General features: G+C 42.6%; 1 protein-coding gene across 4 annotated transcripts in view; it reads right to left on the bottom strand.

Annotated features, from left to right (window-relative positions):
* Positions 1-1,724: 1,724 nt before the first annotated feature.
* LOC113422949 (caM kinase-like vesicle-associated protein) overlaps positions 1,725-12,717 on the bottom strand; it is a 32,717-nt gene continuing 21,724 nt past the window's right edge. For all 4 annotated transcript variants that reach the window (XM_087956638.1, XM_087956637.1, XM_026684137.2 and 1 more), the window contains 8 exons: positions 8,615-8,689; positions 7,380-7,518; positions 7,062-7,182; positions 6,656-6,731; positions 5,411-5,547; positions 4,953-5,031; positions 3,683-3,770; positions 1,725-2,906 (listed from right to left, as the gene is read on the bottom strand). In XM_087956638.1, coding sequence (XP_087812764.1) covers positions 2,703-2,906; positions 3,683-3,770; positions 4,953-5,031; positions 5,411-5,547; positions 6,656-6,731; positions 7,062-7,182; positions 7,380-7,518; positions 8,615-8,689 — 919 coding nt within the window. In that variant the 3' untranslated portion in view covers positions 1,725-2,702. The remainder of the gene's footprint in view (positions 2,907-3,682; positions 3,771-4,952; positions 5,032-5,410; positions 5,548-6,655; positions 6,732-7,061; positions 7,183-7,379; positions 7,519-8,614; positions 8,690-12,717) is intronic.

The raw sequence follows: 12,717 nt of genomic DNA, 5'->3' as shown, positions 1-12,717 counted from the left end.
TGAAGGAGTCGGCCTAGCTCATTCAGGGGTAGAGGGGAGAAAGGTGCCTCAGTCCTCCCTGAGCGGTGCCATCCGCTTTCCTGTCAGCCATATAAATATCCCTGTGCAGTATTATGACGAAATGCTATTTTTCCTGTGCAGATCCTTTTTTGGGGAAAGAATTGCTGGATTGAAAGAAGCGGAATCAAAGTAGCGGTTCTCCCCCCACCACGTTCGGAATGGTGGAGCTCAACGAGCGCAAGGCTGCTTGGGCAATGTAGTTTATAATCGGCTGGATGGGTAAGTGAGCACGTGGCTGCTGAGGTCGCGTGAATTGAAGGTAAATCAGACGAGTGGTTGTCAAAAAGGACTGAAGCGGAGGCGGATCGTTAACGGGATGCAAAGAGCAGGAGGCCGAATGATATCAAATATAGAAATAGACATCTACGTGAGAAGCGTTAAAATGTAGGAGCATTGGACAGAGGAGCATAAGAAAAGGATTGATGGGAGAATTTGGCAGGTTCATTTGAACCAAATAATAATGGAAACATATCCTCCTTTGAGGGCCTTAGTTAAATAGAACCTGCTTAGAATGGTTTCTTTATCCTTTGAATAATCATAACCACTTGGGATCATCACTTTAGTGTTGAAGGAGTGGCATCATTCGGTCCACAATGTTTTCCTCAGGTAAATTCACATTTGACATGGAGGCATATGACGGGGCAGGGAAAATATAGCTTAATCAAAACCAAAAATGACTAGAAACTTGTATACAATATCAAGGTTCTGCTTTTTAATGTAGATTTATTCCAAAGCACGCACAATAGCTTGATCTCTGCTATTTGGGAACCAAGAAATGCTTCCAAAAGTATCCAAACTATTCTGACACATCTTTTGCTTTGATTTGGAGATGTATGAAAGATGGGTAACTCAGATATATGGCCCTGGGTATAAGAAGGTTGGTGGTTCTGGTGACAACTGAACTATCTCAAGGTGGATCAACTTGATTGATAGGTAATAGTATTTCATGTTCCATTTGAATTCAAAAGGATTCACTGTTTAAAAAAATCGATAATATGTATTTTATATTTTGCAAAATTCCTCTTCTCAATTGAGAGGCAAACCCAGTTTTCCTCCTGGTGTGTTAAACAAAAATTTTGGAATCTGTAGTTCAACATGTCTGGAGGGCAGTAGGTTGCATAGGATGGCAAGGATTTTTTTTAAAAAAAATAACGTGAACTTCATTTGTTTTAGAATGGAACAGTCAAAAACATGTGATTATTCTGAGGTTTCTCCATGCTTCAGTTTCAAGATATTTTCTTACTGGGAATCAAAATATAACTTTAACATAGGATGACTGATAAGTTGGAAAGAGGTCTAAGCACTGTAATGTATTTAAGCTGCAATAACCCAACACTTTTAACTTGGTCACTAAATCTAGTTAACCCATTTTCTAGGCTATATACTTTGGACTGAACTAGCCAAACAGACTAATCAAGGCTAACACTCAGATTTAGCAATGGGTGCAACTGAAATTGCTAGGTCTTTATAAGTAGCCTGAATGAATGGGTTCTGTAGCCTGAATAAGTGTGTTCTGAGAACACAATCTTGTATTTTTCAAAGCAGGAAAATTAAAAATAGGTTCTTACTCTTCTCCCCAAATCTGTTTGGGAATTTTTGAGGTACCTGGATGATAAATTCATCACCAAGAAGCACATTTTTCTTTTTTTAAAAAAAGACAATAATCAGAGAAAGACCCTGTTTATTTTCTTTTCCAGAGCTGCCCCAGGGGAGGGAAAGACAGCACCAGGAGAGGGCAGCTAGGATTTTCTGTATTAAAATAACATCTTCATAAAACATGCAGCTGGCCTGGACATGCATCCCACCTACTCCATGCCCTCCTTCCACAGTCCAGCTGAGGTTGAGATTCAAGTTAACAGAGTAACAATTCATCATCACTCCCTTTCCAAGCTGTCCCTGCTAACAGTTACATGTGAGACCAGCACTGCAGAATGGGTAAAAAGTTGGAAAATTGACCTCTGACTTGTGGAATGGACAGTCTTCTGATTCTTGCTTTGCTAACTTGGCATTACCCTCTTTTCCATTCTCTTTGGATAATTTTACCCAGCAGTGTAGGCGTTCTTAGTTCCTAAGAGTATCTACAAGTAGGAGGTGAAGTTTTTCCCCCTTTTTGGCTTTCCACCCTGAGGGAAGCAACTATGGATCAAACTGTGCTGTCTTCTAAGCCCCTGTGGGACCACAGAGGCAGGGATGCAAAATATTGTGGGACCTTGGTCTTTGGACCTGAGAGATACTGTCACTCAGCAAGGCATAAGGGTTCATTGCATGGGGAAAAGTAAAGCTGGAGGACAAGGGCCATGGCTTGTACTGGCTACTGGGAAAGGCTTCAAAAGCAGGCCTATGCTCCCATAAAGGTATGAGGTGTATACTGCGTTTGATGACAGCTGAAAATTGTCTAGCTAATGGTGCCTCTGATCCTCAGGCTTTATTTCCTATATACAATACATAACTTGATGTGGTTGATTGGTCCTGATGTCCAGTCGCCTGTCCATCAAACCAAGTAGTTCCTGACCAATAGGCAGGAATAGGGAAATGGACAATACCACTGTGAAGCTCCCCCATGCTGCTATCCCACAGAACCCTCCCCTTCGAAGAGCAGAGTGTGTTGATCCAGCAGAGAAAGCATCGGGAAGCAAGAGCAATTATTCCTTCTGCTCAGCAGCTACTTCTGTCTTGCTCTCTTGCTCCTCTAGTGAACATGGAGTCTCCAAATGTTCAGCCAGTCTGGGAGTTTCAATGGTGACCTCGTGAGCCACGCTCATAGAGGTACGAGGAGTAACCGGGAGGCGGCCACTGACATCTGTGGCCCGGAGACGTTGCATGAATGTAGTGACTCGAATGGCTTTCTGCAATAAGAAAAGCAATATCAAGAAATGGCACGAAATGAGCATCTGAACTGCTGCCCTTTTTGGTTCTTCATCCAAGTACCAAACGATACCGGTTCTTGAATGAAGAACTGGTAGAGATTTAAGGTATCTGCAGCTTGCAACTGCTGGAACTAAAGAAGTGAAATGTTGAAAAGCAGGAACGTGGTTTCCTTTTCTCCTCCTTTTGTAGCCTTAGAACAGTAGCAATATATTTGCGCCAATGGTTTCCTTAAAACACTGGATTCTGAAGGTTCATAGGGAAGAAGAATGAAAAATATGGTTGTATTTACATGTCCTGTAAGCCTTGCATGACTTGAGGCCAGGCTGTTTGAAAGATCAAAATTCTTCCTCAAGAGCCCATCTGTAGAAATCTGTCCTTCTGCCAAATCACCACTTAAGACACTTTTTCCCCTACCTATTTCTTAAAATACCTTATTTTCTGATTACTTACCATATTTCTCTTTGTTATAGATCATAGAGTTGGAAGGTCATCAAATCCAACCTGCAAACTACAGGATTCCCTTCACTATCTCTGTTAGATTACTCTCCAGCCTCTGTTTAAAAACCTCCAGGAAAGCAGGAAACCACTCCATAGGGCAACCTCTTCCACTGATTGACAGCTGTTACTACATAGAAGGTCTTCCTCATACCTAATATCTACTCCCTTGAAGTTTCAGGTCCTTCTCTGGATTTGCTCCAATCTTTTTGGTTAACTGGTGTACAGAATGTAGACTTGATTTATTCCAATGACTCACCCTCCATTTGGCCTTGGCAAAATTTTTCTCAATCTGTGCACAGACCCCTTCTTTGAGGTTCTTTTCAGAAGCAGCATTTCCAGATATCCTGAGAACAAAGAAAGAATGCAGAATTATGGCTTAGAACACACACTGTGAGGGATGAAGAATTGTCTAAATCAAACAGGGAAATGTAAGCAGATTTTCAAAATCTAGGAACAGTTCAAAAGGTCTGTATCTAATTTACAAATTGTCTATTTTAGGTAACTCATCTAACATTTAGGAGAGGTGTTCCTAAATATCTGGAATGTATTTTATGTAGAGCAATCTTATGTGTACCTCCTTAGAGAACTGAATGCTTGTTCTCTATTCCTGTAGCAAGATTCTTTTATCAGAGGTTTTATTTATCCATACAGATGAACCCCTGAATGATCTTATTTAATGACATTAGGAAAGAGCTAACAGCAAACCATAAATCATTTGTAGCAGAATAGCAGAAATAAATGACCACTAAAACATGATAAACTGAGTTTTTTAATAGATGTGCACAGAGAATTTAGGGATATGATTTGCTTAACAAATTGGTTTAACATCAAAATTGAGATACAGTACTGATTTTCTACTAATCAAGGTAATTCAGGAATGGCTTTGGACCGCCCTATTTATGTGCAAAAATGTGCCTATCACAACAGCAGTTATACCAGACTCTATGGAAACAGTTTGTAATGCTTTTTATTAAAGATACAGTAAACATTTGCTAGAGTTGCTCACTTCCCTCTTTGCATGTCTGTCAACTATAGGGACAACAGATTAATATGGGCATAGATGTAAGCGTCAACAAATTAAGAACAAAAGTAGAAAACATAGTGTTATTTCACATGTTCCTCCTTCAAGTTGTTCAGGGCAGTGATTGTGCTCCACCCATTTCTTTTCTCATTGCAATAATTCTGCAAAACAGAATAATGCAGATATAATGACTAGCCTCAAATCATTCAATGACTTCATAGCAAACCACATGTTTGAATTTAGTCTTTCCATTGCAATACTATTTTAGGAGATAGAAACTTGCATTGGGGGGATGAATGGGAGAACAGAGGGAATGAGTTGGAAAGAAAAATGGCCATATCTTTAAAAAATATTTATTGTTGCCCTGTTAGTATTGATACCATTACATGGGATACATAACTAGGTAGGTGATGCAGTATAACACGTAAGCTATTTTAGGTCAGGCATTTGGTAACAGGACCTCACAGAAGATACATTTGCTCCAGTTTGAAAGAGTTCCACTCACCAGATATGTCCCAAGGCTTCTTGGGCTGTGATTCGTTGGTCCTGATCCACCTCCATTAGTCTAGACACCAACTTTTTAGCTGCAAGAAAATAAGAAAAGAAAAGACAGGGAATTAGACAATGTTAAGGAGAGTCAGGTGACTAGATTTTGGATCCTCATTGCAGGAAATGAAGAGGAACCATAGTAAGAAAGTAGAACAGATTAAAGCATGGGGAATTTCAGTTTTAAATATTCTGTTTTCAGACAGGAAACTAGCAAATGAGGCAGAGTTGCAATCTCCCTCATTTGTTCTTTTGCTTTCTTAAAATCGGCAAGCATTTTCCTTTTCATAACAGTATCTCCAACTTGCAGAGAAGAATTGTCTTCAAGGGTGTCCCATTTCCTCCTGGCCTGGTGTGGTACATAAAAGCAATTCCATGTCTATGGGAGAGAAGCTAACGAGACTGGATAGTGCTTACCAGAGACAGAGATATCATCCCAATATGGAGAGTCAAAATCATACTCCCCAGCCAGAATTTTGCGGAAGATTCGGCGATTGTGACTGTCGCTATTTTCATCATCTGTGTCATCATAGAAGGGGGGGTTCCCAGACAATCTGTGTTGGTAAGGGAGGGAAGAAGAAGTCATGAAAACTACAAAGTTATTTTCTTAGGTAACATTTATGCTTATATAGTCAAATATGCTGGTCAACGTCTTGTGATTTTTCAACTTATTTTACAACTTGTCCCTACATGACTCTTAGGCTTCACAAGTTTGTCAGTAAATCAAAGGTCTCTAGTCCCTTAATGCAGGGGTCCCAACCACCGGTCCGCGGACCGATCCCGGTCCGCGGAACAACTCCTACCGGGCCGGCTTGCTGGCGCCGCCATCTTTTTCATGAAAAAGTGCTTCCGGTGAGCTTTTCCGGTAGAAAGCTCACCGGAAGCACTTTTTCATCAAAAAGATGGCGGCGTTGCGACAGCTGCCACAGCTGATGCCGGGCACTGGCGGGCGCACAGCTGATGCCGGTACCGGGCCGCGCGTCAAAAAGGTTGGGGATCACTGCCTTAATGTTAATTCAGGTCTAAGCTAGGTTTGGCAAAAGGCACAGTTTGGCTAGTTTAGAATCTTATTGCAGACAAGAATGAAGCCTGAAACACAACCGTTGGTTGTCCTATTACAGTGCAAAAAAGTCAGAGATTTCTGTGTGGCTATGCTCCGGAATTTAAATACTGAACTTTTCCCCTGATCCTTCTAAATGAATATGGGGGTGGTGGGGCGGAGTGTTGTATGAATGAAATCCTTCTCCCAATCCCTCCAAAGGATACATGGCAAGGGATTGCTCGGTTGCTGAAGTGGCTGAAAAATGTTTACATAACAGCCCCCTCTAGCCTGGGACCTGCTGGCTTTCGCCTGACCCCTTGGAATGATGTGCTTCAAATGTGCTCGATTAGGAAGGTTATTGTGTCTGCCTAGCATAGCATATCTAGGCTACAGAAACCCTGATAACCATTAGATGGCAGCAAAGAATTCATGTTTTCCATATCGCTTCTCTTTAGCAGCTGTTTGCCTAGATCTGATAGTCCTAGCAACTGCAAAGAGATGGACCTGTCCTTTCTCTGTACATTTTGCCATGCAGGCGCAGCAGGCGTTTTCTCTCTCTCCCCCCCTCCCCTCCCTCTCCCCCCCCCCCTCTCTCTCACACACACACTAATGGAACTCACAGAATAAACATGATAACTCCAACAGCCCAGCAGTCAACAGCACGTCCATAGCGTTGCCGAGCAACCACTTCAGGAGCTGGGAGGACACAAATGGATCAAAGACAACTATAGAAAATGTGAGCAAGATATATCCCGCACAGTCAGAGGTAGATGCGAGGTTTGCTATTTTCACATTTCCCAGGAGAATTCTGTCGATGCACAAAAGGCAGAAATTTAAGAGCTGAGCTCTTCTGTCTTATGGAGAGAGAAAAACCACCTGTTGAATTTTTGTCTTGTGTAGTTCTTTTTCAGGACGGTTTACAAACTGTATGAAGCTTCTATTTTTCAGCCCAGTTATTGCAATGTAGCAGGGAGAAAGTATCCCAAGTCTGAGATATTTCTTCTCTGTCCAAAGGCAAGTACATACCTAAATATTCAGGTGTCCCACATGGTTCTGTGATGGCACCATTCTCAAAGCGTGAGAGATAAAAATCCCGCAGAACCACTTTTGAGCGGTTGTTCTGGTTGTAGTACATAAGATTCTCCAGCTAAAATAGAAAGAGCTCCAAATTAGCAGCCTTCCTTGCACTCTCCTTGGCAACAGGAAGCCCCCCTGCCCCCCCATTCATGAAAATATCAGCCCATGTCTTCCAACGCTCAAAGGATAGGTATCCCAGATAAAACCACTAGAGGGGACAGTTGCTCTGAAAATATTTGGTTTTAGCACTCCGTGCTGTTTCTTTACCTTTAGATTGCGGTGAACAATGTGCAGATTATGTAAATAAGCTAATGCCTCCAGCACTTGCCGCACAACGTTGCTGGCATCCTTTTCTGTGTAGTAGCCCTGGTCTAGGATCCAGTCAAAAACATCGCCGCCAGTAGCCCTGTAGAGAAAAGCACAGCCAACTTGACAGGTGGAATTGAATAGACGCCAGATGGCCACTCGGGCACACAAAAAGGTACAGGAAAGGCTCATCCTCTACTACCATCTCCTGGTCATCTGGACTCCTGCAGCAAAGCTATGGTATGCTTCAGTAATAGGCAAAGGCGCAGTGCATATCATGCCAGAGTAGAGCCTGACATATACAAAATCTCTCTGTTCAGAATGCTAAACAGGAGGAATCTGAAGGCGGGTGAGTCACACTTGGGCTGGGCTATTTATCCACTAAGCCAAGGCTTGCTTAACTATCATCTACTATAAAAATATATATTTGGCTGCATTTACATAAACCATAAAGCATATTTACAAACCACAATTCATTGGTTCAGTTTATCCATCATGCTTAAAAGTATAGTTCAATTTTAGTTTGGGGCCCAAATGGCAACTTTCTCCATCCCAAAGATGACTTCTTTGACATGGGAACAGCTGCAGTCCAGAAATGTGTGGATGCAGCCAGGGCAAAGAAATGGGTAGCTGCAATTTTAAAACTCCCTTTCATGTCCTTAAAATGTCATTCAAGTTCAATTGGTTATATGATTTCCCCTTCATGTGTAGAATTATTCTTTCCTGTTGCATTAAAAGCCATGATTTGGTGATAATGTTAGGGAAGGCTTTCTGTTTGCTCTCAAGTCTTCCGAGAACAGCTTGGGGCCCCCATGCATCCTTGGGGTTTTTTTTGGGGGGTGTTGAGTAATCCTAGCCTAGAAATGGAAAGGCCTCAATTCATATCAGCCACAAAAATCTCTGGTTTCTTTGAGCCAATAACATCTCTCCTGATTAAACCATCTAATAGGATTGTTGTGAAGGGTATATGAAAGCTGCATATGTTATTTTGACTTCCTTGGAAAGATATAAATACAATAAAGCTGGCATTTCAGCCTGGGGGGAAAAAAGAACATATCTTCAGTACATTAATATTAATGTTCTGTATTCTTTTTGCCTATCTGCCTATATCTATCTATCTATCTATCTATCTATCTATCTATCTATCTATCTATCTATCTATCTATCTATCTATCATCACTTCCCATCAAACTTACAGTTCTTGGATAATGTAGAATTCCTTCCTCGTTTCAAATGTGTCAATCAGTTGTAAGATATTGGGGTGATTCACCCTGGAAGAAAAATGTAGAGAGACCTCAGTTTGCCCTCTTCCCCTTAGCCCAGTCATCATAATTCTGCCTGCCATCAACTTACCTGGCCTGTGATATCCTCCATCTCCTCCCCGCTGAGATCTTTCTGGCGTTGCCTCTTTCCCTATTGCCTGGCTCTGTTGTTTGCCCCCCCACAGAGTTCATTTCTACAGAGACCAAGTCAGCAGAAATCTCAATCTGCTCTAGGGCTATCTCAATAATTCATACCTGGCCTTTAAACAGTAAAGAAACTTAAAACAGTTCTTGTGATGCCAGCAGGTCAGGAAATGAAAGGTGTTTAAAAAAAAAAGAAAGAAAGAAACAGCAGCATTAGTTACAATGAATGATGGAGACAGAGAAGGGAATGTTCATTCTTTCTCTGAAGATGTGAACCTCATTCTTCCTTGTCATTGCTTTACTTTTTGCTTGCTTACATAACAGCTGTTGGACTCAAAGCACTGGAGATGAATTTAAAGCAAAAAATTGACCTGTTTTTTTTTTTTTTTACCATTGGAAATACTACCTTTTTAGCATTCGGAAAACAAGTTAAATGTAGACACACATCCTCCCCATCTGAGGACATTTATCTTTGGTATCTAATTTGTGGTTTCATTGGATGTTGTTTTTTGCTGTTGTGTACTATCCAATATTTTGCAATTGGAGGAGAACGTTAGCATTGTTAATGAAATGGAGAGGTTTTTTTGTAATTATGCCTCAGTTGTTTGTGTGCTATTAAAAAAAGAACAGGAACAGGAATATTTCCCAAATAATTTTGCAAAGACCATCATAATAATGTTGGCATTATTTAAGAACAACAACAAAAAGAAAAACCAACAAGCCTTCAGAGTATCTTAATTGTTCTAGCACAGCACTCTTCTGGGCAGAGAGATCTGATATTGTTCCTGGGCTCTGTTGGAGCCCCTCTTCCAGCTTAGGAGTTACAACCCTGAGTGTTCCTGCCACCCCTTTGACGTTTGCTTTCCACATCTTCTCTACTTCCTCCTTTCAGGCCCTGGTATTTCTCCAGCTTTCATGCTCCTTTCTGATGTCTACGAAGATTCTCAATCATCCAGGTCAGGGGTCCCCAACCACGTCCGTGGACACGTCCGTGGAACAAGTCCTACCGGGCTGTGGCGCCGCCATCTTGTTTTGATGAAAAGTGCTTCCGTGAGCTTTCCGGTAGAAAGCTCACGGAGCACTTTTCATCAAAACAAGATGGCGGCGCCAGTGATGTCGGTACCGCGCGCCATAAAAGGTTGGGGATACCGGCGCGTAAAAGGTTGGGGATCACTGATCCAGGTCATGGTTGCCCCAAAGGAGTCCCCCCCCCGCTCCCTCCAAAAGGCAACTGGGTTTTCTTATTTTTATTCCTATGAAAAGATGAAAAGCAAAATGTTTTCAAAGGAAAAAAAAAAAAAAACCAAGCAAGTCCAGTTTGGGGTGGGTGGGGAGGAAGCATCTTGAACTTGCTGTCACTTGGCACTGATACATTTATCCCAAATGTTGTCTTCTGTGCCTCACCTACTACGGTTAGTCCTCGACTTACAACCACCATTGAGCCCAACATTTCTGTTTGTTAAGTGAAACATTTATTAGGTGAGTTTTTGCGACCCATTTTGTGACCTTCCTTGCCACAATTGTTAAGTGAATCACTGCAATTGATGAGTTAGTAACCCGGTTGTTAAGTGACTCGGGCTTCCCCATTGATTTTGCTTGTCAGAAGGTTGCAAAAGGTGATCCCATGACTTTGGGGCACAGCAACGGTCATAAATATGAGTCATTTGCCAAGCGTCTGATTTTGGATCACATGATCATGGGGATGCTTCAAAGATCGTAAGTGTGAAATATGGACATAAGCAGGGGTAGGATTCTACCAGTTCGCACCTATTTGCTAGAACCGGTTGTTAACATTCTAAGCAGTTCGGAGAACCGGTTGTTAGAAGAAATTACTGGCCTAATCCTGTAAGGAAGGCAGGAAGGAAACATTCTGGTGTTGCTTACAGAAAGTGCCTCTCCGTTAACCCTTATTACGTTCTTGGCAGGACTAGACTTCCTGTCTCAGGAACTTCTCTGGAGTTTTTTTCCCCTCCTTTGCTGGTACTTTGCTTGTGTGGAATGACCATTCAAAGTTACAATGGCACTGAAAAAAGTGAGTTATGACCATTTTTCACACTTATGACTGTTGCAGCATCCCCACAGTCATGAGAGGCCAGGCGAGGAGATGCGTGCCTCGATGTGAGTGATATTGAGTTGGCCACACCCAGCCAATAACATGACCACCAAGCCACGCCCACCATCTAAGCCACGCCCACAGAACCGGTTGTTAAAAATTTTGAATCCCACCCCTGGACATAAGTCACTTTTTTTAGGGCCATTGTAACTTTGAACGGTCACTAAATGAACCGTTGTAAGTCAAGGACTACCTTTACAACGATGTATGGCTTGATTGGCCAGTACCTGCCTGCCTGCCTGAATCTGGAAATCACACAGGATCTTAGCCCTGTTATTCTCCATGATCTTCTGTGGAATCTCACATCTGGATTTGGGAGGGTCTAACTCATACACTGTGCAGATGTTCCTGTATACAGTGCCAGCTACTTGGTTGTGCTGTTCAGTGTATGCTGCCACTGCCACTGTGTATTGGGTCGAAATCTCTCTGCGCTTTGGGTGCTGCCTAGTGTGGTAGAACCCTGCTTCTAGGGATCTGTTGGTTGCAGGGAAACATACATATTGAGGAACCTGTAGTTTTCATTGTTACTCTACTGCGGCAAATATATATATCGAGCTTTGATTGGCAGGGAGCTCCCTCCCCCCTGCCCCTTGTGCCAGTTTCTCCAGATCTTAAGCCTGGTTCTTTTATCATTTGGATAGCCAGAGATTTGCTACAGTGGTCCCAGGACAGGGTCTTAAGCTGAATCTGGCTCAGTGACTCTCTAGAACAGGGGTCCCCAACCACCGGTCCGGGGACCGGTACCGTCCGCGGAACAAGTCCTACCGGGCCGCTGGTTGCTGAGCGCCGCCATCTTTTTGATGAAAAAGTGCTTCCGGTGAGCTTTTCCAGGTAGAAAGCTCACCGGAAGCACTTTTCATCAAAAAGATGGCGGCGCTAGCGCTCGGTGAGCTTTTCCCGGTAGAAAGCCATTTCTACCTGGAAGTTCATCAAAGATGGCGGCGCCCAGCTTTTTGATGAAAGTGCTTCCGTGAGGTCGCGGAAGCACTTTTCATAAAAGATGCGGCGCCCAGCTGATGCGGCACGGGCGGCATAAAAGGTTGGGGATCACTGCTCTAGAAGATACCCTTGGAACCACATCTACATAAGTTTGGTACAGTGGAGAAAATGTGGATATGTAAATGAGTAAACTTACACAGTAGTCCTTTGTCCTACGTGTCACTAAATAATCTGAAAAGAGAAGCCATTCTGCCATCCTCTACTGGCCAGCAATGACCCATTTTCCAGTGGGAAAGATCAGCATTGCAATGTTCCCAAGTGAGGGCGGAAAAGGATGCTTTCGCAGTTATCCATAGCCAGCTGATCAGAGGATTCTCATCCATCCCTGCCTGATCTAAAGTTTGGCAATCTTGCACAGCTCTTATCCGAACGTTTGTTGTTCATGTTTTCCCCATAGATGCCGTTTTCATTAAGAGAATATTTTGCCACTCTTCAAAAATAGTGAGGGGGGAAAGCTGTAGTGAATAATTTCCTATCTAGTGGTACAGTTGTTAAAGGGCACAGACGCCTGCCAGGAAAACAAAGAAGCAGATGGCTCCTTAATACCTCAGCATGTTTGCTGCTGTCTGTTGTTTTAATTTTCCCCAATATTTTGGTCTCTCTCTGCTCCCTTTCTCATTACTCGAGTGCGCTCAAGTTCCTTCCCCGTACATCTGTTGTCATAACTGAACATATAGGCTACAACTTAGCTAGGGTGTCCATTAACTCATTATAGACACCCTTTAATTTAGGCATCTGAAGATGCAGAAATTTGGGCAACCCTAGATCAGGGGTGTGTCAA

This window comes from Notechis scutatus, chromosome 2 (genome assembly GCF_049901735.1).
Source record: "Notechis scutatus isolate UNSWTSFEM ecotype Mainland chromosome 2, rNotScu1.2, whole genome shotgun sequence".
Classification (NCBI taxonomy): domain Eukaryota; kingdom Metazoa; phylum Chordata; class Lepidosauria; order Squamata; family Elapidae; genus Notechis; species Notechis scutatus.
Note: the sequence above shows the minus strand (reverse complement) of the source record. Positions and strands in the feature narration are given on the sequence as shown.